Below are 26,519 nucleotides of genomic sequence, written 5' to 3' on the forward strand. Positions count from 1 at the left end.
ACATCAGAACAGAGCACAATCTACCCACCCCCACCCCCGGTGGCCACACACGCTGATTCCTCTATCCTGGGCCACCAGGATCATTAAAATACCACGAATTCAGAAACATCAAGATTAATTCAAAGTTCTCCATTACAGTTGTATTTGCTTTTCAAAACACAAATCAATGTACTGTGTTCATTGTTTTTAAAATTGGGGACACGTTTGCTACTATCACGGAGGCGAGCTAGGACTTCCCAGTGCCTTCCAGAGCGGGCAGAAGGGCCCAGGGCCCAGGGCGCCAGTGTGTCCCCTCCTCTCTCCACTGCCACACGCCTCCAACAACCATCAAATACACAGGGGACTGAGGGAAGGTAATGGAAATGGCTGATCACTTCAGACGGGGGAAGTGGGAAGGCAGTGAGGCAGGGCCAGGAGTGATTTGCAGAAACCCACACAGAATACAGGATACCAGGGCAGGGCTGGAGGAGCACTTCGTGGCTGACTAGTCACTCAGCGCCTCACAGAACAATGCCTCCAAGCAGTAGTCCCAACAAAAGGCAAAAATGACCTGTGGGATGCAGATGCTGCTCTCAGGGCCCCTCCGTCAGGAAGTAGACTGCGCTACATGCAACGTCAGGGTGTATCTCCAGACTCCTCACTAGACCCCAAAATATATAGGGCCCGAGGAGGGCTGGCTGCAAGCAGAGCTTTGAGGAAGCCGGGGGCCTGGGGAGAGGAGAGGCCCCCAGCGGGGCAAGGGCTCCACGAACACTGCCCCCTTCACAACCAGGTCTGACACCAGCTGGGCCTGTAGCAGCCCTGCCCCTCAGACGGACACAGGGTGTGAGAACGCAGTCTCCCTCCGTAAATCAGACAGTCCTCCAAAAGAGAGATGTGGAATGTGCCTACGAAGCGGCTGACGTGTTAGGCGCCTCTGGGTGGGGAGGGGCGGGCAAGAGGCTTTGGGTTCTTCAACCCAAGCTCAGTAGCAGAATGAGGGCCATGAGCAGCAGACTCACCCACTCCTCCTCGTGCCAGTCCACCTGCAGAGAAGACCGGCTATTCCTCCCCGTCCACCTGGCCATGAGGGTGTCCTGGTCATTCCTAAGCATCACCTGCTCCTCCTCACTCGACGTGGGGGAGGCCTTGGAGGCAATGTAGTCGGGCCGCGCTGCGTTCAGCCCATGGATGGAGTTGGCCAGCAGCTTGCAGTCGCACACGGTGACCAGCTGACGGGTCTGTGGCACACACAAACCAAAGCCACTGAGCCCCCAGGCGAGGGGCTGCAAGGCCGGTCCTCTCTGAGAGCTCAGGAACTGTCCTGAGACCCAGCCGTGCACCCTTCTCCATAGTGTAAGAGCCCTCAGGACGACTGAGTTTAAAGGCTGCCACATGAGCAGTTTAAAGGTTCCCACAGGAAGTCTGGAGGACACAGGGAGAATGACGGAGGTCAAGAAACCTCTGACTTTCTTCAACCCTTGCCTGCCTCTGCACCTGACAGGACTTCAAGGAAGGGCCTGAAGAGAGCCCAGGTTCCCTGTCTTCACAGACTCGCTAAGCGGTCTTCTCTGGCTACAGGAAGCAGGCTTGACATTGGTTTGATGACTGAGGTCTTATCTTTCTACATCTGATCCTTGAAGTCCTGGGCTCAGGCAGTGAGGCTCTCAGCACAGCACTGTGGTTCTGGAGAATTCTGTATGCAAGAGTTAGCTCTGTTGCTCATAATTTTCCTTCTGATAATACCATCTTTCTTTTCTAAATGGATCTAATTCTCAGCTCTCAATCTTTTTGCTGAGTGAACACATGTGAAGGATATAACACATTCTGATCAAGAACAGCATCTCACCTCACCAAAGTGGGTGTGAGTGGGGAAGTGTGATAAGAATCTGTGTGTGTGTGTGTGTGTGTGTGTGTGTGTGTGTGTTGAGAGACTGAGTAATTTGAAAAAGCATCATCCATCAAAATGAACTGTGTAGCTAATCCCCCAGTTTGAACCAATATTTTTATATTTTTAATCAGGATCAATTTTTGGTTAATTAGAAAATGGCTTACTATTTATACTTAGGCCAATGAAGTTATATTTTCCTTATTGTATGCCTGTGTAATAACTCAGCCCTTTTCATATTCCAAGTCAATAAAAATGTGGCAAAAAACATACTGAGTAGGCAGTTGCTAAGAAAGCTGTGGAACTATGCCAGCTTCAACAATGAGCCCCACAGACTTGAGGGGAGACACATCTGCATGAAGCAGCAGCTGGAAGCCACATGCTCTGGGTTCTCTCCTTGTCCTGCCCTAACCAGGTCTGTGACCACAGAGAAATCACCAAACCTCCCAGGGCCTTTGGGGGAATCAAACCTAAAACTAGATCTCCAAGGTCATCCCAATGTCACCCTTTCTGTGGACAGCTCTAAGCACACAATGGGGTGTCCAAGTGTTTCTAGAAACCCAAAGGAGCCCCCATCCCACATGCAGCAGGGTTAGTCCCTCCTACCTTGTCTGCCAGGATGGCGAGGGTTCTTTCAAGACCTGTGGCAGACCTGTCCTTGGCCGCCCTTGAGAGCCGCTCTGCATAGTAACTCACTTGGGTTTTCAGGGTATTGATCTGGGCAATGATCTCCTTGGCTCTGATGATGTCCTGTGGTATGTAGATTATGGACTGGCAGCTGGATGGTGTACTAAAAAGGATAAGAACAGATTCTAAGGGCTTTCCTCCAAATGTCTGAGGATGGCAGCAGCATCCCAACCCAGCCCACAACCAACACAGAGTAAAGCGTTCTGATATTTGGGGATGTTTTCTTAGGCTAAGTCTAGCTGCTGATGGGCAAAAGCAAATCTCAAGAGAGTCTTTCTGTCCATATGGTAGAAGGCTTGAAATATCAAAACACAATGAAGTCTTTTATCTCTGTTTGTACGTATCTATATTCTTACGTAAACGTGCATTCAGATACTGAACCCAGTAATTACCCAAAGGCTAATACTCTTTCACCTAAGAACCTCACCTGTCAACTTCTCAGCAGTAAGGAAGTGGAGACACGGGACCTGCTAATCCCAGTGGGGTCAGTTTAGCACAGTGAAGGGAGATTGCCATGGGTGCTAGACTTTCCACAAGAAACCTGCTTCTCCATTTGGCCAATCTTCAAACATTCTGTGCACACATCCATATTCTCCTCACTTACGCCTCTGACCCCCAAAAACTGTACTTCCTTCTCCAGTGAGTCTCTACTTGGAAAAATAATCCCCATTGGATAAAGAGGAGGTAAAGAATGCGCCAAGCCAGAGGCCAGGCCTGGGCACCTCAACGGCTTTGAAAACCTGGCTCTTCCTCCTTCCCTGCCTCTTCGCCACCAAGCAGTGTGTGATCTTAGGACTGATGTCAAAGTTACAGCCCAGTCCCTGTGTAGCAGACACCGGCCTCCGGAGAACCATCTCTACATCCTGGCTCTATGGGGCCTGCTAACACGTTTGGCCATTCTAATGTTTGTGCTGCCAAAGCAAGCATCATGTTTGCCCTTCTAGACGGAGATGATAAATGGCAAGTCTCTCAGCTAAGATCCTCAGTCAAGCTAATATCACACATTTATTTTTCAGACCATCTGAGGACGTCAAAGAAAGCAGAGAGTGGTAAAGGCACCAATGAGGAGGTCTCCTGCCATCTGAAGTTGTGAGCTCTAGTCACCATCCTTCTCAGCCCTCACCCGTCATCTCTAAGAGCTGTCCTTTGGGTTTTGGGGAAGAGGGTGAAGGTGAAGGAGCACAACCTCCACTGCTTCCCCTGGAGGTGAGGGCTGGAGACCCTGCCCTGCTAAGCCCTTTCCAGGGTAACCCGAAGGCAGGTCACCAAGAAACTTCCCTTGACAGACTATGGTGTAAACATGCAAAACCCAAAAACCGAAGCACCCCAGAAAGAAACAACACCCCAGGCCCACACACCACAGTAAAACACAATGGATTTGCCAGAAGCCCATGCAGCAGACCGCAACCAAGCCCATGTGATCGGAGAAGTCATTTCACAGCACAATGTGCACATGACTACTTTCCAATCTGCAATCACTCTTCCAAATGAATAGCTGCCATTTCAGACAATTTAGTCTTAAAAATACAATCTCAAATAGAATTTTTAAAAATCTGTTCTTCCCTGGCCCCAATCTTTCGAGCCGTGTAGATATACATGTGCGTATGTAGATGGTTGGGTACACTTCAACCAATACATACCATCCCCCCAAGCCAGAAGGAAAGCACCACCCCCTACTCACCTTGTGTTCTAATAACAGTAATCTGGGACTTAGGTACAGGAAGCATATGGCGGGGGTGAGGAAGCGTAAATTTCAAAGAGCTGCCACTCAGGAATGATCATGAACATACAATCACCTAGTCCTAAAAGTAGGGAAAGCTGGGGAGGCCTCAGTATGGGTGGGAGGTTCCTCAGCACCTGCTGTCCCCAGCAGAGCCCTGGCATCTCAGACAGGGCCCAGCCACGGCCCCGGAGCCTCACCAGCTCTGAGATGACAGCAACTCCAAAGAGCTGCAGGAGCTTCTGGGGCCTGTCACTAAGCAAAGGGCATTGGCTATTGGCCTTAGCCAGCATGTTGGGCATGACCACAGAGGGCCTGGGGCAGCAGTGGAGACCCCAAGCAGCAGACACAGTGGTTTCTGGCTGCCATCTCATTCTTTGGTAGAAGAAGTCACTTGGTTATATGAACTCTTGGTTTGCCCTCGGGGGAAAACTGACCCAAGGAATACTGTTCTAAAAATCTGCATATATTATTAAGTATTATGAAGATGTAAGCTGGCTTCATTCCCTCAAGAGGTGACGGGGAAGGAAAACTTGAAGCCCTAAGACTCTTGTGAAAAAAGCCAGAAAGGGATTCCCGGCCACACCAACGGGTTGACTTGAAATCCCAGCATCCGGGGACTTGCCCGGCCTGGGAGGAACAGGACTGGCTCCTCTCTTGGAGCACATACAGCAATGAACTACTGCCAGATTTTAAAGGTAAAATGGTAGACTGGAGACAGGCTATTCATTATCAAAGAACATTGCAGTTGGAAGGAAGAATTCTGTCTACAAGGCTCTAACTAGGGGTCCCCGGTGGCACCGAGGGGTGAAGCACCTCACGGAAGAGGGGACAGCACAGGCTTTCTCTACATGAGAGCAAGACCCAAACAGACACTCTCTCCACAGACAGAAAACTCACCAACACTCCTCAAAACTGCTAAAGAAAAGAACCAAAACAAAATATTAGGAGTTAGCAAACACTGAATGCAAAACAAAAAAATTAAAAAGCCAAGTTATCTCTTGTCAAAATCCTTGAAGTTAGGTATCGACGCCCCCACTACAGGGACGATAAAACTCATGAGCCCAATGTGCTCAGTCATCAGAGCAACGTCAGTACTGGTGCGCGAGCCCCAGGGAGACATTCCACCTGTGGGCAAGTTATGTCTGCATTTAAAGGAAAGTTCAAATAATGAAAATCATTTCTACAAGCGGTTTTATAACGGTGGTAGGAAATTAAATGAAAACTTATATTATTTATATAAAAATACTCCAGAGGCATTTTGGAAATAAGTTCTGAAGTTAATACACGGAGTAAACAGGTATCAATATCCCGACCTTTCTGGGACAGGGACAGCCAGTGGTGAGCCTTACTGATGGGCTTCCCCCTCTGGGGCCCGGGGCATCCTCAAATCTACTCGCACCCCCACACAGCCACATGCAACAGAGTGACAGACACACAATTTCTTGGCTGGCTGTGCAGAGTTGGGGTGGGCCCAGGAAGCTTCCTCTTCATCCTCATTCCGAGGGAACCCTGGGGTCAGTGACTCCTCAGGTGGGTCCAGTTACCTGGCTCATCTGGGCAAGGAAGAGCCCTCGTGGAATCAATCAAGGTCAAGAAGGTCGTCTGGGGGCCTCCCAAGAATGTTGCCCTGTCCTTAAGGCTGAAATTCCCCTTCCTAACCACTGGCCCTTTCTTGTTCTTCCTGCATCTGCCTCTAGGGCTTCCTCGGTGCCGGAGTCACCTGTGCACACATCTCAGTAACGATTTCTCCTGGTGCGCTCTCCTCCACCTGCCTGCTCAGCTTCCAGCTTCGTCCCATGGGCAGAGAAGCTGCTACCTGCATCCCCGATCCCCTTAGCCCACTGACCAGCTACTGCACCCGACCTTTCACCCCCTCCTTGATCCAGTCTGCGGGCGGTTTTCTCAGTCTGTGTCCTGACTCCTGGCTGTGGCAACACAGAGCCCCTGACTCCCCAGCAAGTGCTAATGCTCTCGCCCTGGAAGGCTTGTTGATTCGCTTGATGCCCCCTGGGCCTTTACTTCACCTTCCTTCCAACTGCTCCATTCTCCATTGATAAGCCCAACACTCTGAACTCCACATTCTCCAGAAGCTGATCTATGGTATCTGCAGCTTGTTCCTTCATTCCTCAAAGATCTCTCTGCATCTCACTTTCTTCTCTCGCCCCTTCTACGACTACCTGCGTGGTCTGGCCTTTGCATCTCCCGATGCATTCACTTTGCATCACTTTCATCTTCCTTATCAGCCCGAACACATGATCAAGTAATAACCCTTCTCCTCAAGGGGACACCTGTGTGCTACTTCCTCTCCTCTGTGGTCCCTGGATCTTATAGGATCATCTACACTCACCGCCCCTACTTCTTACACTTGCATTCCTCATCTACTTAAATCTTGACAGGTGACGCCGTCAAGCACCAACGCTTCCCACATATCCAACACAACAGCTGGGATTCATGGCTGTCTCCCCGTCACCCATGCTCCAGGCACGGCACTGCTCGCTCCAAATGGTGGTGTTGACTTGTCTGCTCCCAGGCAAGGCAGGGAGCTCCTCAGGGTCAGGCCTACCTCTGTCAGCCCCACAACCCTGGTCACCAGCATGTGGCCCCGCGCTGAGCAGGCTGCCAACCCTCTCCCTCATCTCCTCTCTTCAAAACACCATGCCTCAGCCACACCTCACTGCATCCTCCACCATGCCCTCCCCCACCTGCCTACCTACCTGGCAGTTTCCTGCTTGGACTGCAGCTGCGTGCAGCTCCCACTCCCCAACCCCTCTAGCCTTTGTAAAATGGGGAAGGTTTGCCACTGTCGTCCTTTTAGGAAAGGAAACAATCTCCTGCAGGCTTCCTACTTTGTGGTGTTCGACACACACCACACACCTGGGTGTGACTGACCAGGGGCTGTAAGGGATGGCTGAGCCAGCAGACAGTCCACACCGGGCAGCCACCTTCAAGGGGGATTTCAATTTGCTGTCTGCTTGTGGGGTCAGGACCACCAAGCAGGTGCCCGCATCACCGCCCAGCTCAGCCGCACACACAGAGCAGCACAGGGGCAATGAGGCAGCTCCTCCCGCCACACAAAAGCACAGTGGATGGCAGGATGTTTTGCGGTCATATTTTGATTTTTTTTTTTTTTTCTTTTAGCCTAGGAAGCAACAGACAGCCGTACAACGACCATAGACCGCCTCCATATACTTACTGCTTCTTGGTCTCTTCAAATTTGTGCAGCTTTTTGCGGAGACCTCCTGACTTAAAACCTTGGCAGTGTGCTGCTGGCGCTCCAATGGTGACGATGTCGTAGTTCTGATCTGAATGACAGAAAGCTCTCCTCCGTTACTCTGGGCTCAGGCCTGTGGACAAGCCAGCTACAGGGATATGCACGCAACTCTGGGACCCTGCTGCTCTGGCCCATTTCCAAGAAGCCTGTTCCCTCAGTCCCACAGCCTGGACTGTCCGCGGGTCCCTGGAGCCCAGCACCACCATCTCAGCAGAGAGGGGGTTCCTACATGTCTCAAGATGGGGCCACAAAGGGCCGGAGGCAGCTACCGGCAACACTCACCTTGTAACCTTCCTTGGGAAGGGTAACTGACAGGTGACTTTCTGCCACAGAAACACAAAGGGAAGCTGAAAGGAGGACAGACAAGGGGGGAGGAACAAAAAGAGGGAAAAGACGGGGGCACAAAGACCTTACAAAGGCCCTGTGACATGTCTCTTAACGGAGTTGCTGGGCAGAACATACAGGGAAGGCTGGGCATATTCAGGGCAACTTGGGGACCAGGGGCACAGGGAGAAAGGACGTGACGTGTGATTCAGCGAGAGGAACAGAACAATAGTTACCTGACCCCCCATCGTCTTGAACTCTCATCCTCTGTATGTGCAAGTTGGTAGGCACAAATTCTAACTTTTTATCTGCTTTCAAACTGCTTGCTTTAAACGAGGGGCCTAAAGAAACAGAATATGAGAAAACAAGGCCATCGACACTCAGGAATGGCAAGTAGAACAGAGATATTCTGAGGAAGCCGCTATGAGTAAGCAGGAACATGCTGGTAGTGGCCCAGGAAATTCTGAGTTGCCCATGAGGACGTTTCATTCCCAGATGGCGGGTGGGTGAAACACTGGAGGGAGGGTGGCTCGGTGGCCAGAAGACTGGTTCTGGGCACTCAGGTGGAGAGCAGAGCCGGGCAGAAGCAGTTTCAGAAGGCTATGGCTACTGGTGCCCTGCCTTCCCATGACTCAGCTCTCAACTGAGAGGTCTGCCACAAAGACTGATTTTGTGCAACGCAATGTCAGCACCACTATAAAAGCAAATGGGTCCATGCCAGGGACTGCCTGTTCCAACCCTAAAGACTGCCATCGTGCAAGATCTAAGACATTGGTTCCACTAGAGCAACACATCTCAATTCTGCAATGGGGTGAAAAGGTCTGCTCATCACCCCAGGTCTATCAAGATGAAGAGATGCTACACAGCATGGATACCGGCCCTCCGAAACACAAACCTAAACATGTTCCCTTGTTTACACTCAGGGGGGGTGGGTTGGGGGTGCAGGGAGTGCAGTGAAGGACGTTGGATGTTTTGTAACTACTATCTACAATCTTGTTTCTTTGATCAGAATCCAACACCAATTAAGAACTACATGCCTAGAAAAGAAAGGGAATACAAACTAACTGACAATCGGAAGAACAGAAGAAATACACTTTCTCTCTAGTGATAAAAGGTGAATTTTACCAGGATACAAAATGCAGACCAGCCGATGCCTGCTTTGCATTTTGTCCTAGGAGGCTGCCCTCCAGGACCTGCTACTTACAGGTGGCCCAGAAATCAGCAGCAGTGGCATCCTGAGAGCCTGTTAGAAATGCAGAATCCTAGATCTGCACTGCAGCAAGATCTTCAAGGACCAGGATGCACACTGACATTTGAGATTCTCTGCTCTGGAAAACTCAAGCTCGTGTGGGTTTCCTGCTTTCGCAGGTAACAGGTATCTGGCGTGGGTAGGTCCCTAAGTTCCTTCAGTCATATGCTGCCAATACACTTAGACCCACCCTTCAGATTCAGACCAAACCCAGGGCACCATCATCTTGTCCTTATGTCTGTATCTGGCTTCCTCTCAGCCAACTTCATGGATAGGTTCCTATGTTCTGTATCGGAACCACAGTAAAGACTCAAGATCTTCTTTTAACCCTGAAATTCTCTTATGTAATGGGGGAAGAGGAAAGAAAAACCAAAAAATTCATTCTGTTTTGGAATAAAAAGGTGAATTAATTAAGAATAGTCTTCAAAATCTACCCTTAAGAGTGTTTTGAAAATCGAATAGCATCTTTCAAGAAGTAAGGTGTCTGTACTTCACTCTTTTTTGAGTCTTAAAATGGAGAGCTCCACTTAGACAATTCAGATGTTCAATGAAAAGACTGTTAAATATTTAAACTGGGAAGTCTAGGAAACCACTTTGTCTCAAAGCAAATGGTTGACGTCTTTTGGGCATTTCCCTTGGGCATTTTAGGCAAAGATGAAAAAATACCTTGAACCAACAGCCTGTGATTTCATCTCTCTTAAATTTCATCCTACATTAGTTGCTTTAGCAGATGGCACCAGAGAAGGAATTTTCAATGCATTTCACATACTTGTTTTCTTAATTAAGATCTGAGAAATCCATATTCTAAGGAGTTGACACTTACATGAGAATCTATTTTTAAAAACCCATTAGGAATGTCTGTCAGTGAGAGTACTGGAGCCAGGTTCTTGTTTTCTAGCTGGGAAAGTGGAGACCCAGCACCAACCTTTGTACTGATGGAGGTCCGTGAGGTTCTCCTGGTACGTGAGGATGATGGTCTGGTACTGAGTGACAATCTGGCGTCGGAGGCTCTCCCAGCAAGGGGATAGATCCCCCAACTCCTCCAGTTCACACACTCTGCAAGACACACACACACATCAGCCGGCTCGCTTCCCTGCAAGGTGCCCAGAAGTCCTAACCACGCAGGAGAACAAAGGGACATGGAGGTAGCACCAATGGCAGGCAAGGCCTTGCACAACGGCTACACCGCAGGTCTACAGAGCAAGCAGTGCGGCGGCAAGACAGACCACTCTAGAAGGAATGGCCGTGTGAACGGCAGGCCACTCACCACATGGAAAAGCACACAGAGAAGCTTTTCACAGAAATTCTATCAAATGTCCAGGGAAAACCAAGTGGAGAAGAGGGGCTTTAGGAGACCCGTTCCTTGCCGGTCCCCACACAGGCCAAGCAGGCGAAGGCCTGGAATGCAGCTCATGTGAGTCTGGGCAGCACAGAAGGATGTGGGACCCTCCTGGAAGACGAGAGGAGTGGAGGCCTGTAAGCAACTGCATGAGGCCAGCTCACTCACCCTCTCCCCCGGAGCTGCTGTGAGACAGCTTCTCACTGCCCCCACATTCCGGGGAGGCCTGGGCCTTCTTGCCCTGCCCCTAAGAACATTGCTGCAAAACATAAATCTGCCGAGTAGCAATCCACAGCTGGATGGCACAGGGTGGCCACGCTCTGCTGCACTTACCCAGCCCCCTCTATTTCAGGGCCGGCCCTCAGGGTAAGGGGCGAGGGTCACAGGGAGCTGGCAACTCTGGGTGTGCTTCCTTTGGCTGTCTATGTGAGTAACGAGCTGTCTAAATCTAAAAGTTGCATGAGGGCAGGGAAAGGGGAAAGGAAGAAGAAAAAAGAGGATCTGTTACCTCTAGAAAAATAAAAGCTGTATAAAAACTGAAATATAAATGTCTTAGCTCAGCAGTAAAATAATAGCTACATAATCAGAATAATGAAAACACAAGATGATTTAAAAGAAAGAAAAAAGGATAACCATATTAGGAAGCTGGGGAATGGGAAAGTACAAAAGACCTAAAATCTTCATCACAGGGAATGAGTAGCTAACCTGAAACTGGCTATTCAGGAGAATACTATATTTAGAAGTCTAGTGGTAAACACTGAAATGACTAAAAGTGGCTGTTTCTGGAAGTAGATCAGAGAGGAGAGGGCCTGGAGACTTAGTTGTTGGCACTATTATGTTGTTTCGGCACTATTTGTTTTTTCATGCTATGCATATTTTCCTTTGGGGGGATTAAAAAAGCTAATTTTATGTAATCTACTAAATTGTCTGAAGGCAAAAAAGAGAGTTGTGCCATTTTATTATTAAATTAGCAACATCTAAGTAAAAGAACACCAGCGTGGGCAAGGCTGTGGTGAGGCCTCCGTCCCTGCTCACTGCTGGCCAGCTCGCCCCGTCGGCCACGGGTCTGCTCACCAGCACACAAGCCCCGTCTGCCGCAGCTGCTGCTGGGCCCTCTCTGATGTCTTTAACCCATGTGTCACGTGGCTCCCTCTTAGGCTTTGGGTGTTAATTTAATGCCACAGCTCACAGAGACCTGCCCGGGCCACCCTCCTTCTCACCACCCCTTCTAATTTCTGTGCACAGCTCACGCAGCTGGAGCTCTGCGTGCGGCCCCTGCGTCTCCGGAGGGTCTCTCATGACCTGTCTCACTCCTCAAGAAGCCTCCTATACCACCAGCCTCGTGTGTAAAACACAACAATGCCCTCAAGACCAAAGTGCTTATGAAATGAATAAATGCTTTCAAGTCATATCCTGAGGGGTGCCTGGGTGGCTGAGTCGGTTAAGCGTCTGACTTCAACTCTGGTTTGTAAGTTCAAGCCCCACATCGGGCTGTCTGCTGTCGATGTGGAGCCCACTTTGAATCTTCTGTCCACCACCCCCCTCTCTATAAAATAAAAAAAATTAAAAAATATATAGAGATAGTGTCTGAATAATGGGAATCTGTGCCATAGTTAAAAATTACAGCACGAAAACTGAAGATCTATGCAAAAGCAGATGGTAGCTAGGAAAATCTGAATATGGAAAAGGTGATAGGAAAAATGTTAAAATAACTGTAAAATAGTGCATGTGGAGAGATAAAGCAGCTCACTGCATTATTCTTGTCATTTTCCTGAGGTTGATTTCTTTTTCAAGATAAAAAGATTTTTGAAAATAGCTGTATTAAAACAGTCAGACTTTGACTGCATTGTTTCCTTTCATGCTCTGTCATGTTGTGTTCATAACTGACATCATTTTATGATGGGCAGAAATGACATTTGAGGAAGACAGGAGATGCAATCTGTGGTGGTGAATCACCCCTCGGGCTTTTCCCTGCCTCGGGACCATCGGAATATGCCCTGGGCTGAGAGAGATGGAGAACCAGAGGACCCCAGTGGGCCCTACTTAGGCTTCTGATGCCTGTATCATTGTGGCCCTACCCTAGGAAACCGCTGACCCAGGCAGCCAGGACCAAAGAACAATCAGCCATTCCTAACTTGCTGAAGGCCAACTGAGAGGGGAAAGGGGAAGGGAAGGGAGTAGGTACTGAGTGCTGGGCACACATCTGGTGCTTCCGGCACCTTGTCTTGTGAAGGCTTTGCATAGGATACAGGTGATACAGTGAGCAAACGCAGACTTCGGCAAGCCCAGGCCACAGAGCAGGCAAGTGGCAGAGGCTGGGTGTGCAGTCTGGACTCTTTACTGCCAGCGCTCTACCCACCGTATCTAATAACTTTCCAGAAAGGAAGGGGCATACGGCATGGGCGTGATGGGTGGCTGGCCTCTCCACATGGCCTCACCTGGCCGCATCTTCTTCCAGCAGGAGCTTCACGAACTGCCGGGGCACGTGCAGGGAGAGCACACTTTCTGCCATCTGCTCCAGGATCCGCAGGTGATTGCCATCAGTGGTGGGGAACCGGTACATGCGGCAGATGGCGCCGCCAAACACTGAGGTGGGGTGGCAGGGGAGACCGAGGCTGCGTGTGAACTGGCTGCAGACCTGCCGCGTGGGCCATCCTCCCCAGGCCCTCAGCAGGGCTTCTTACTGCTCATCTCAGGGGAATGAAAACATTTAAACCAAAACCCACCAGGCGACAGCCTGGGTGCCCCTCCCCTGTGACATGCAATCTTCCTGTCCCAGGATGTGTAATTAACTCTAAAGTGCAGGGCTGGGGTGGGGCGTTTTTCAGCCAAGGCAAAACGAAAGAGTGAAATGAAGGAGGAACCTGCCCCCCTCCACGCCCCTTGCTTGAAGTATTACTAATTCCATATGCTGGCAAAAAGCATTTGAAAATGTGGCACAGGCTGCTTGGCTGTGATACTCAGAGCAGGCGGGGAGGAAAGGGTGACCATGGGCCCAAGAAGACACTCACAAGAGTGGTAAGAGTACCAATGGAGGAAGCTGTTTACCCGATTTCAGTAAAGTGTCTTTTCGCAGCGAAGCATATTTCGATCGGATTCCCAATGCCTCGGTCAAGCTCTCATCAACGGGCAGAACCATCTAATGATGTGTACAGAAAAGCACAGAGAAACAGTGAGACCCGGAAACTCCAGAGCACCCAGCAGGAATGTGGCCTAGGTGCATAATATATGAACTCTTAGAAAATTAGTCTCCACCATTTATTCTACAATAAACACACTGCCCAAGTCACAAATTAATCCACCTCCCAGTACACGGAACTTAGGCCATGTAAACACTATTTTCTCGTGTCAAGGTCACTTCACCTGGTATTGTGTTCTTGTGATGTAAAGAATGAGGGGGAGGAAACAGTTGATGTCCAGGAATGTTATCACAGCCTGACATACTGAGCTTATGTGGAGTAAAATGAGATACCTCCGTATTTTACAGCAATGACCACTTACCAGTGTTTGGACTCTTACATTAGAACTGTAGTCTTAGAGCACGAGATGGTCTGTGTGAGCAATGATGCATGGGAGACAGGGTGACAGAGAGGGAGGGGAGGAGATGGCGAGGAGAAGGTAGGTGAGGCTGTGGAGGGTGTGTGGATGGGAGACGCATAAGGCAGCTGTGGGGCACATGTGTGCCTGGGAGGGAAGATAGAACAAGACAGCAAAGGTAATTCTGGTGTCATTCCATACCCCCCACCAGCAACCCCTCTCCCCTCCTGACTGCAGATCCTCCAGCCAAGCTCCCCTCAGCAGAGCCCTGTATGCCATGCTCCCTGAGGGGACCCCCTTCTCTCTACTCTGAGAAGTGCCTGGGGGTACTGGCACCTCCTGTCTTAGGGGCCCTGTCTTTCCCTTCCCTGAGCCCAGAGGCAAAGCCCACTTGGACAGGTCCTCTTACTCCTTCTAACGAAGAGGGGCAAGGTGGTGTGCTCACCCTCCCATTGACAGTGTCCAGGGACCGGGTCACAGGGGGCCGCTGGTCCGACTTCTCCTCCATCTGCCAGCCAATCACGGTGATGTTACCCACGCGGTCACTCTCTGCAGACCTGCAATGAGCAATGTGCTCTGGTAAGAGGCAGTGTACCTGCACTTCATTTTCTACTTAAATGCAAAGCTCGCCATCCTGGGTCACTGAGAGCTGCCAGGATCCGGCCCGCTGGTCAACCAGCCAGTATTGACGCTATACAAAAGCTCCGGGGGAGGCGGACAAGGAAACCATGAGAGCACAGAGAGGGGCTGCATCTGAGAGGGGACACAGCACCACAGAGACGTGTGGATGTGCCTGGTAGCTAGTTGGAGGGGACGTGCCCACCAGCCCCTGAGCTGCCCCTGCCCCAGGGAGTCATGAGGACGCATCTCCGAAGCAGGACTGGAGAGCACTTCCTTCTGGCACTGAACCCACTTCTGCTCCTTTCTACCCATCCTTAAGCTTTGATTAGACCCAAGACCTAGGCCCAGACCCCAAGTAAGCTGAGGTCACCCAGGGTTTCCCAAAGCCTCCGAATCCTGATATGACAGAGTTAATGCCACCCCAGCCCTGTCAGCTTTGCCCCTAACACCCCTAAGACACCTCAGGGTGGCTGCCAGCTGCGTGAGTCCATCCAATTCATCCGAGGAGGCCCCAGGGACACCCAAAGCCTCAGCCTTTTTATTTCAGATGTCTGACTTAGCCAGGTTCTAAATTTTTACATGGTCACGTATACTGACAATTTCATTTGTGACTTCTTCTTATGCCTGGAAAAGTGCCTCCCCATGCTCTCTGCTCAAGAGCCATACGTAGCTCCTTGTCAAAAGGATGAGGTCCTTTTCTTTTTTTTTTTTAATATTTTTATTTATTTCTAGAAGAGAGAGAGAGAGCGTGGGCAGGGGAGGGTCAGAGAGAGAGGGAGACACAGACTCTGAAATAGGCTCCAGGCTCTGAGCTGGCAGTCAGCACAGAGCCTGACGCGGGGCTCGAACCCACGAACCGCGAGATCATGACCTAAGCGAAAGTCGGACGCTCAACCGACTAAGCCACCCAAGCGCCCCGAGGATGAGGTCCTTTTCTTACATTTAACTCTAATTTAATTAGAATTAGTTCTGTCACAGGATGTACCTGAATGTTTTTCTCTAGCAGTCCTTTGCCCCATGGGACCCCTCGCATTTTCTCTAAGACTTGTCCTTCATCCTGAGTCAGGTCCCCTACGCACACTGAGGGCCGTAGCCCAGTGCCTGCCACACGGCCATCACCACAGCATCAGAATTGTGCGCTTTCTAGCAGGTAATTAACCCTCATCAAATTTCTTTTGCTACTTCAAACTATTTCCCCAACTTCTCCATTATTTTGAAAAAGAGAAAACCAGGGTTTGGGTTAGAACTGTCCCTGAAATGAATTTAGGAAGTTGACTTTGACCTCTTTCATCCTCCTTTCAGGGATATAGTATGGGTTCCCTTCCTTCCTTCCATAAATATTTATGAAGTGCCAGGCTTTGTTCTAGGTGGCTTCATACAGCTATGAAGCAAAACAGACAAAAACCCTGCTATCTAGGATCACATTCTATTGGGGAGAGAAGAGATAACAGACAAAAATATTCAACATTATCAGATATGTATGTATCTCAATTTTCCCTTAGGTCTGCTGGGCACATATTCCCAGTACAACTGGGCTCATATTTCCTACAGACACCATGCATTTCCTTTCCCTGACAGGCCCACTTCAGTGAACAACCACCTCCTCACTTAGGCCAGCCTTTGGGAGGGGGCTGGGCACTCTTTCTGTACAGGAAATGGGGCCTTTCCCCTCATGCGTCCCTGTACATCATAATTCCAGATTATTTCAAGGTAATAAAATTAAACACCAACCTTAGTGTTAAATGCAACCTATGATGCCTGTCCTGGAGCAGATCTTTGACAATGAATGTTCCAGAGCCCAGTAAATACATCTGAGGAAGAGGGGGGAGAGAAGGCATTAGTACACTTGCTTTGCCTCTGGTACAGATAGCAGGTCTCAGAGAAGTCCAGCTGGCTGGTTCCTACAACACATCTGACCCTCATCTCAGGAGCCCAACAGGGATGCTCAGGAAGAAATTCCTAAAGACAAATATAACTGGACATCAGTTAACTTTGTCACCAAAGTAGTGATGTTAATCTGTGTTCAGCTCTCACTCAAATGATTACAGAATTTAAAAAAAGAGGGAAGAAAAATCTCATGAACCACAACGTGTTACTTAACTGTTCCCTGAGATCTATCTTTGACATCATACACGGAAAGTTTGATTTGTGTCATCTGATTGATAAGGGAGTCTTGAAAGAAGGCAATACTGCTTAGAAATATAGGATTGTTGGTTCCCTGGAATAGAAAAGAGAATAATCAGAATACAGATTTTTAAAAGTAAATGCTTTTGAAACACACCCAAATTTTCAGAACAAGACACTAATATTCTTACCAACTTGGATCAACACAAACACTAATGGCAGCTTAAATGGATGCATACAAACCAACCAAAACGCTGTTTTCCAAAAAGACAAAGTCATCTGACAAACCTCTATAGATCCAGGCACAAGCAGGCTCACCACCCAAGCTGTGCCCAAGGGCTCACTCTAAGGATTTCTCACTCAATAGAAGGGATTTTCCAAAATTGAAACAAGTTGGATGTCCATGTGTAGTCTTAGTATTACAACCTTTGGTGAGTTATGTACTTGGATCTACCAGTTTGGGTTGTTCCTTTAAGAAGTACAGAGACAGATGAGAGAGGAAATGAATGGCTTAAGTCGTTTCTTATTTCTAGAATCCTGTAGTTGGCATAAGTAAGGCCGGAGCTTTTGAAGGCTGTCCTTTACAAAGCACTAGCTCTTAGTTTCTAGATCATAGGTGGTCATTTGCTGGCAGCTTAGCCCTGTTCCCTCAGAGCCCCATATCATATTCTCTTTCCTAGGCAGTGGTTAACTATCTTAGCCAAACAGTTAATGGTTCCTATTTGTACCTGCAGTGGGTTCTATGCCTCTAGCTGTGCTCCCTCTGCAACCTCAGGCCTAGTCTCTCAAGGTTTGCTGAACAACCCCTCCTGGGCGGCCTGCTGGGGCCACAGCTCACCCAATCTCGCCCTCCATCTGCCCTTGGTTAAGCCCAACTCTGGCTCTCTTCCCAAGGAGGCCACAAATGTCTGCTTTGGTGTCTCTTTCTCCACCATTCTCAAGCACCAAGGGACAATGAACTGCTCCCACAAACCCACCTCCAGAGCCTGTCACAAGCACCCCTTCTTTCTACTCCTTACCACCACCAGTCAGGCCCTACATACTCCCCCAAACAACTATCAACTAAGGACCCCCTGAAACACATCTAGCCAGGTGACTTTCCTCGGAAATGCCTGCACTGGTCCACTACAAACTCCTGGCCTGACATTCAAGGATTCTCTCCCTTACACCTCCATTTGGGCCTTTTGCATACACAGAACAGGATAAAGTTACTTTCCAAACTCACATGATGCTTTCCTACCACCTGCCTTTGTATAACTACCACAGAATTCCGGTATGATTTTCAACACGTGGTCCCCAGACCTGGGAGCTTGCAAGAAGTGCAGAGTCTTGGGCCCCACGCAGATCTCTTAAATCAGAATTTCACTCACTGTCACCCAAGGAAGTCTCTTCAGTCCTCAGAGCCGGACGGGTCCCCACTCCCCAGGTGCTGACCTCATCTCTCTACTCTACACGTTGCCACACAGCTGTGTAGAGATGGACCATGTTCACTCTGCCTTCCCACCCACAGGATGATATGCTCCTTTAGGACAGGGACTAGGCCTCCGAGCTGTTTGTATGATCCACAGCACCCAGCACTGTGCTCCTTGTGTAGGCAGTGCTCAGCTGATGCTTAGAAAACAAAATTGTTGATTTGAACTTGGAAATAAGTTTCCAAGAGAACGAAAAAGGGTGGTCTATCTTCCAAAATGTAAAATGGGAGAAGAGGAGGGAATGTAGTTTAAGTTTGTTTGAGACTGTAAGGGGAGGAGGGCTAATTCGCATAGATGCTCACATCACAAACAAAATCCTGTACAATCTCATATAACTCCTACCCTTAGTTTCATAACTTACAGAATGTGCTCAGTTATCTAAAAGAAGCTTGTAAAATTCCCAAGGTGAAAGCGTATCATTTAATTTAACATAAAAAGTAAATACAAAACACACCATGCAAAAGGACATACCAAAAAAAGCCAATAAAAATGGGGGTATATCTAGTAAGAAGGCTGGTTAGTAGTTAACACTCTCCAAACTTTGATTAATGAACAGAATTCTTCAAAAGTAGCAGCCATATGAAGATGACAAGGAAGAATGAGCTTTTACCTCTTAAATGGCAATAAACTTATAAGATCATTGTTCAAAAGCCAGCCAATAGCAAATCAATAATTATAAATAACTTGGCAAATACAAATGCCACTCAGATGAATATGACGAAAAATGTCAATGTAATGAAAACCTGTGGGGGAAGCAACAACAATTCACATGAACATAATTGCAGCTACAGGTGTTCAGGTCACTCACAGCCCTCCCATGGCGGCTAAAACACCATGCCAGCCCACTGCAGAGCTCCAGGGGACAGGGCTGGCCGCACCCACCTCAATGATCTCCGTCTGTGCATGTTTCGTCCAGAACGCCTGAGGAGGGGTGGTTACACTCACTGCTACAAAACTATTTGGTTTTCGATCTAGCGATGGAGTATGCAACTCACTGCAAGCTATGGAATCAAGATAAAGAAACGAATCCTTTAAAATCAGGCTCCAATTAGTTCTCTGTTCCAAACACACCCAAAGAAACAAACAAAAAAGTAAACAACACTAAAGTGATGAGATGCTTACACTGTCAGTTATCACATGAAGGTGATCTTTTTAACTGAAAACAATCTCTTCACATGTGCCCACCACCCCCTCCCCCACAGTCCCCCAGCCCGATGACAGCAAGGCTGTAACTGTCAGTGGAGAGTTGGGCTGAAGGGGGCTTTCTGTGTCCCTGGACTAGAACACAAAGCCAACAACCTCACATGGGTCTGACCAATAACGTTTGACCTTAATAACCAACTCAACTTCTAACTAGTTGAGCTAAGCAGCCACAGAGTCTATAAAATCAAGACACAGCTACACATGCCTGCATCCTATGACTGTGCTTGCTAGCTGTGCTGTGGTGCCCACAGGTCTCTGTGTGAATGTATGCTGGATGTAAATCCAAAATTCTGTGGCAGCATAAACAAAGGTTTTGTTTTGTTTTGTTTTATTAAAGAAGCTATTGCTCCTTTATTCTCCTTATAAGACTCATATCAAATGCAATATTACTAATACGTGTTAATATTTGGAACTAACGGTACCAAATTTATTGTTAGTACTAAGCATTTTTTAATAGATAAGACTCAGATAATTCTATCGCAGAAGTGACCCACAAGAACAAAGATCACATTTCACTGAAACCAACATGCTGTCTGTTGTGAAATGCACTCTGAAAGAAAAAGGACCCACTGCCATGAGACTATAATATGCTATTAATTATAAGACACTTTCTGATTAAATAGTAAAGCATGAAAAAAATACACATCTTAGAACTGATGAAATATGTGGCCAATCAAGCTTCAAAACTGGTTGAAACAACCACCTTTTTTTGAGGAGTAATAAATGCTTCCCAGACCACTACAAGTCACTGGTCAATTTCCAGAGATCTAAAGCAATAGATTGTGACCATTTGTCCCAGTGTTCTCACTGCCTATATGGAGGAGGGGAGCTCTGGGTGTCCTCACTCTGCCATTCCTACCCTCATCATTCCCATTTTCTAAAATGCTCACTGGCAACGGAAAATTTAGAAACTGATTTTTGCTTCTGAAAAATAATTCTGGTTCACTCATTATCCATTTGTATTTATCTTCTCATATGCCTTTATGAATTTTCATTATTTATTGAATACAATAAAATACAAAGACCTTAGGTTTTCATTCAGTTAGTTTTGACAATCATATGTACCCATGCAACTATCACCAAAGCAAGATAGAGAATTTTGTCCATCAGACTAGAAATTTCCCCTTCATAGTTCCTCGTCAACCGATTCTTCCCCTGCCTCTGCAACCGATTTTTGATTTCCATCACTTTTGTCTGTTCTTGAATTTCATATAAATGGGACGTGTTTGAGATTCATCTATATTGTTGTACATTATGACAATCATTCTCTTATTTTAAGTTGATGAGTTAGATTCCATTGTATGAATGTACTAACATTTACTTAACTGTCAATGGATGTTGAGTTGTTTCTGGTTGTGAACCACAGGAACTAAAGCTAATACAAACACTCCTGTCCACACCCTTTAGTGGACATAGGCTTTCATTTCTTTTTGCTTAAGTACCTAACAGCGACGCTTCGACATTAGAGCAGAGGATATGTTAACTTTGTAAGAAGCTAACTTTTTTAAAAGTAGTTGTACCATTTTATAGTCCTGCTAGCAATGTGCATGAGTTCCAGTTGTTCTGCATCCCCATCAATATCTGCCAGGGTGAGTCTTTATAGTTGTTCTAATGGACGTGCTTTAATCTGCATTTCCATGATGGTTAATGATGTGAGGCATCTTTTCTCCATGTGCTTGTTCATTTTTAAAACTTCTTTTATCAAGGGTCTGCTCAAGTTTTTTGCTCATTTTTAAACTGAATTGTTGAGCTTTTTATTGTTGATTTGTTAAGTATTTTATTCTGGATCTGTCCTTTCTTGGGCATATGTGTTGTGAATATTTTTCCCCACAAAAGACTGATATCTTATAATCAATTTATGATTTTTGGCTTTTTTATTTTTTTAAGACTTTTAATCTTAGGAGTGGGAGGCAGAAAAAAGTTCCTCCCTCCAAAAAAGCACGCATATCCTAATCCCTGGAACTTGTGAATACATTACATTATGGGCACCACAGATGTGATTAAGGTCCTGGAACCTTGATGTGGAGAGATTATTCTGGATCGGCTTAACCTAATCATACATGCTCCTTAAAGTAGCAGAGGAAGGTAGAAGGATGAGTCAGAAAGATGCGACTATGGGGAAAAGAAGACAGGAGAGATTCAAAGCATGAAAGGCATCCACCTGCCATTGCTGGCTCTGAAGATGGAAAGGGGGCCACAAGCCAAGGAATGTGAGCAGCTCTGATAAACTGAGAAACAGCCTTAACTAGCTGCTAGCAAAAAAGGAGGATCTCAGTCCCAAAACCACCCACCAAAAAAACTGAATTCCACCAAAAACATGAAGAGCAAAGAAATAAATTCCCCCCTGGAGCCTCCAGAAAAGAATGCTGCCCTGCAGATACCTGATTTTGGTGCTGTAAAATTGGAGCAGAGACCCCGCTGAGCCCAGTGGATTTGTGGTCTAAGCAAACCGTAACCTAGTAAGCTTGTGCTGTTCCAGGCGTTCCATCTACAGTCATCTGTTATGGCAGCAGGGGCAAACTAAAGCACAGAGCTAGTGCTTTTTGCATTCTTCCCCAGAAATCTTTGCTTTCTGTTGGGAGTGACCCTCTGTTTTCTTCTAGAAGCTTTCTTCTAGAGTGCTTTGTTAACTTTTAAAGTTCTCTTCTATTTCTTCTGCTAAGTCAGCCTTAGCAAGAGTCGGGGATTTGCCCATTTCACTTGCTCTCCCTCCTCTAAGCTACTGTTTAAGAGACTCAAGCCTGGTTTCTCTGGGCTCGCCCCTTCATCAGGTGTGGGCTCTTAACACCTATGTGAAGCTGGAACATTTGGGTCTTTCAAGCACAAGTGACAGCAGATAGACTGAGGTATAACAGGTCGCCAAAGCTCGGAAGACTGGTGTCAGTGTAAGGGCTGATGGGCCAACTGCCACCTTTAGAACACACCTTCCTTAGGTAACTGCTCTCTGGCCCCAACCACTAGCCACTTAGCCAGCTCAGCTAAGTCTCACTCAATGTTTCCACGAAGCTTTCCCTCAGCAGCCCGCAATCACATCTCCTGTCTGTCGCTTACATTGCTTTTGGCCTATTTCCATAGAAGCCACAAGTCTCTGGTATATATGCCTTGCTTCTTCAACCAGATCATCTATAATCCCAACTGAAAAAGTGCTGTTGAGGCAAAGCAGTAAAATGTATTTCAAGTATATAGCCTTTGACTCAGCAATTCTCTGTCCAAGAGTTTATCCTGAGGAAATAATCAGCAAAATGTGTGAAAGATCTATATACAAGCATGTTCACTGTGGTGGTGTGTATAACGGCAAAGTGGTCTGACAACAGAAGACTGCTTAAAACAAATATGGCACAGCCATACAATAGAGGTTACATTGGCACTGGAAGTGATGGGGCAAATCCCATGTTTGTTTTTTATTTTCAAAAAAAATTTTGTTTATTTATTTTGAGAGACACAGAGTGAGCATGCAAGCAGGGGAGGGACAGAGAGAGAGGGAATGAGAGAATCCCAAGCAGGCTCTGCAATACTGGCAACAGAGCCTGCTGCCAGGCTTGAAACCACAAACCGTGAGATCATGACCTGAGCCAAAACCAGGATTGGATGCTTAACCGAATCAGCCACTCAGGTGCCCCAGATCCTGTGTTTATTAAGATGAAAGATGTCAATGACATTTTTGCTACATGAAAAAAAAAAAAAACATGTTAAGAATACTAGCATGACATTCTTGGAGATAATTCCATCACCTCCACAGGCAAAAAAAATAAAAAAAGAAAAAAAGAAAAAATCATTAAAAGTTCTGTATAGCACTGAGTGGGTGTAAAAAAATATTTCTGGAAGGATCCATACTAAAATGCCAACTGTGATTCTCTCTCTCTCTGATAGGGTATTCTTTTCCTCTAACATTTCCTGTATTACAGGTTTTAAAATGAGCACTTTCAAACTTTAAACTTTTATTTTTAAGATAAAATATTTAACCATTCAATCATCTGGCTCCTGTTTTCATTCCTCACTCTCTCCCTCCCTCCTTTCCTTCCTTCCTTCCTTCCTTTTCCCTCCCTTTCTTCTTCTTTCTAGTGTTTACTTATTTTGACAGAGAGTGCCCATGCTGTCAGCACAGAACCAGACATGTGGCTCGAACCCACGAACCACAAGATCACGACCTACGCGGAAACCAACAGACACTTAACCAACTGAGCCACCCAGGTGGCCCTTTGTTAAGTGATTTTTACCAAAAATTTTTAAAAAGAAAAAGGTAGGGTGCCTGGGCATCTCAGTCTGTTAAGCACCCAACTCTTGGTTTCTGTTCAGGTCATGATTTCATGGTTCATGGGATCAAGCCCCACATCAGGCTCTTTGTTCACAGTGCGGAACCTGGTTAGGATTCTCTCTCTCCCCCTCTCTCTTGCTCTGTGAAAAGGAAAAAAATCGTTTGACATAAAATTCACCCTCATCTTTTTAAGCTATTTATTCCCCCAAGTATCTAATTCAAATGACTATAGTACTGTCTTTGATTTGCCAGATTCAGAAATATCTTGGTTTCTGCTCTAAGGGTGAGGATTTTTACTTACATCAACTCTCATCCTCTATATTCAATCAGCTTAACTTGAGATTTTTTGGTTAAATCCATGTTCTGTATTAATAAAGCTAAGAGAATATTATTCATTATGAGCCAAGTGGGATTTCCTTCACTTCTCTCCAGTGTTGAGCCCTGTTTTCTGGATCCCACGTCTTCCTGTTTCTCAATTTACCCCCTCCTTTGGGTAGAACACACCCTCCACTAATTTCCAGAGAAAGGATATGGGAGAAGTAACTTTGAGAGTCTGCAAAGTTGAAATACATTTCTTTCTACCCTCACATTTGACTGATAGTCTGGCTAAGCAGAGAATTCCAGGTCAGAAGTATTCTCCCACTCACGTTAAAGGTGCTCTTCCCCGTCCTCAAGTTTCCAGTGCCCTGAGAATCTCCCCTGCACTAGTTGGACCTCTGATCCTTGGAATCNTCATTTATTCCCAGTCCTTGGAAATTTCCCCAGGATGTGCCTTGTTATGGGTTTTTTCCAATCACTATGCTGGGCCTTAGTAGGCATTTTTAACCTAGGACCACACTCCTCAGTTAGGACAGGCTTCTTGTATTATTTCTTGTTAATTCCCTCCCTTCTATTCTTTTCTCTCCCATTTGCAATTTTGCTTTAAAATGTTTACTTTTGGGGATAATTCCTTGAATACTTTCAAATGTTTACTGAATTTTTAAAGTTTTCTTTAAATCATATTTTAACTTTCTACGGTTGCCCTTGTTCTTTAATTTTTTTTTTCTTTACAGTGTCCTGTTCTTATTTTATGGATAGGCCATATTCTCTTGAGGGTATAAATTGTAATTCTTTGATCTTTTCTTTTTACTTTCTTCAATGCCTGTGCTTCTTCCAAGTTCTATTTTTTCTTGCTTCCTCTTCCATGTGTGGGCCTTCTGCAAAGCCCTTCAAACTTTAACCATTCTTTATTTTTAAATCAACTTTGTGGTATAATTTATATATAAAAATGTGCCTATTTTAAGTGGAGAGCTCAATGAGTTTGGATAAGTGTAGACATCCAAATAACCACCACAGTCAAGATGTAGAATATTTCCACCACCCCAAAGAGTTCCCTGTGCCCTTTCCAGGCAGCCCTCCGCAGCACTCCTGGACAACCATTGACCTGTCCTCTATCACTGTGGATTAGTCTTCCTGAGTTCCACACAAACACAATCCTACAGCATAGTCTTTTGAGTATGGCTTCTTTCACTCTGCACAATGCTTCTGAGATTCATCCATGTGTGTATCAGTACTTCATTCCTTTCCTTGCTGAGTAGTATTCCATTGTATGGATGTACCAGCGTTAATCCTCCTGCTAAAGGATATGTGGGTTGTTTCCAGTATTGGCTATTGTGGATAAAGCTGCAATCAGCATGCATGTATCAATCTTTATATGCACAAAAGAATGTCCATTTGTTTTTAAGAATAAGGTATCAGAAGGCTGAGTATGAGGGTGAGCTGGGTGGGCTCCACAACAGTGCTTGGGTGGCTGGCCAGCCTGCTTTTGGGTGGGGTCCAGAAAGTTGGCATCTGTCTCTTCGTGGTCAGTGGGAGCTTACTTTCTGCAGAGTGAGAGTGTCCTGCCTGGAGGAATAAGCCTGGTAGAATTAGGATAAGAGGAAGAAGGTTGGGGAGAGTGAGATAAGGGGTGTTATTCAGTAGACTTCTGGCCCTTCACCATGCTCTCCTCTGCTGATGGACCTCAGCCTAGAGCCTCTCTGCCTCCCATGTTTCTCATGAGAGTAACCACCAGTCCCTGCAGGGCTGCATGTGGAGGGAACATGAACTCCCATCTCTTCCTTATACAAGCATTCCAATAAGTTCTTGCTTTTGTCCCTGAGTTCCCCAGTATCTCTGGGACAAATCCAGCACCTTCACAGACATGCAGCAGGTGTGACCATGCTCCTCTCCATCTGTTCCCTCCTCCTCCCAGGTTACACTTTGGGGGTTCCAAAGATGTCTCACTGCACAGAGTATGTGTTTCTGTTGCTTATTCTTCCTCATGTCTGGGCTGATTTAAGATAAGGGGATGGAAATATGTACACTGTTCTTTTGTGAAACTGGAAGTCCTTGGGTTAATATTATAATCTGTGAAGAGCACTGAAGCTCTTGGTTGGGGGCAGGCAGGTGTGGGAATCCCAGCAGGGTTAAAGGCTGCCTCCCCCACCCTCCTGTTTCCAGTGCACAATGCAGGACTCACTCCCACTGCAGAACTAGCCACCAAGTCAGGGTTGGGAAACCCTCTGAACTTGTTTAATCACATCAATCTGAAATGGGGATGTTTTCAAACTTTAATATTAATTTGATAATAATGCACTTACATTTTTATGGATTTTGCCATTAGTCAAAGATATTTGTCTGATTTTGCTCTGTTTTAACCACCGTGATCTTCTTTATCTCTCAAATGGTAACATCCCTATTATAGCACATGAGGAAACTGGTCAGGCAAGGTCAAGGCCATGTGGGTAGCTTATGGCACAGTCTGGACCAGTATGCAGGTCATCTGACTCTTGAGAAGTCACACCACCTCCTGGACACCAATGCCAG

General features: G+C 46.7%; 1 protein-coding gene across 6 annotated transcripts in view; it reads right to left on the reverse strand.

The window, feature by feature from the left end:
* INPP4A (inositol polyphosphate-4-phosphatase type I A) overlaps positions 1-26,519 on the reverse strand; it is a 123,751-nt gene that overhangs the window by 32,446 nt on the left and 64,786 nt on the right. For 4 of the 6 annotated variants that reach the window (XM_077749338.1, XM_077749335.1, XM_077749339.1 and 1 more), the window contains exons 5-16: positions 19,097-19,215; positions 16,720-16,836; positions 16,350-16,429; positions 14,443-14,554; positions 13,509-13,599; positions 12,899-13,046; positions 10,047-10,177; positions 8,109-8,213; positions 7,471-7,579; positions 5,175-5,192; positions 2,474-2,657; positions 1,002-1,220 (exon numbers count right to left, since the gene is read on the reverse strand). In XM_077749338.1, the coding sequence (XP_077605464.1) occupies positions 1,002-1,220; positions 2,474-2,657; positions 5,175-5,192; positions 7,471-7,579; positions 8,109-8,213; positions 10,047-10,177; positions 12,899-13,046; positions 13,509-13,599; positions 14,443-14,554; positions 16,350-16,429; positions 16,720-16,836; positions 19,097-19,215 (1,433 nt within the window). The remainder of the gene's footprint in view (positions 1-1,001; positions 1,221-2,473; positions 2,658-5,174; positions 5,193-7,470; positions 7,580-8,108; positions 8,214-10,046; positions 10,178-12,898; positions 13,047-13,508; positions 13,600-14,442; positions 14,555-16,349; positions 16,430-16,719; positions 16,837-19,096; positions 19,216-26,519) is intronic. The other 2 variants (XM_077749340.1, XM_077749336.1) reach the window with 1 other exon arrangement.

The sequence above is a fragment of the Crocuta crocuta genome, unplaced genomic scaffold (genome assembly GCF_008692635.1).
Source record: "Crocuta crocuta isolate KB4526 unplaced genomic scaffold, BGI_CrCroc_1.0 scaffold118, whole genome shotgun sequence".
Taxonomy (NCBI): Eukaryota; Metazoa; Chordata; class Mammalia; order Carnivora; family Hyaenidae; genus Crocuta; species Crocuta crocuta.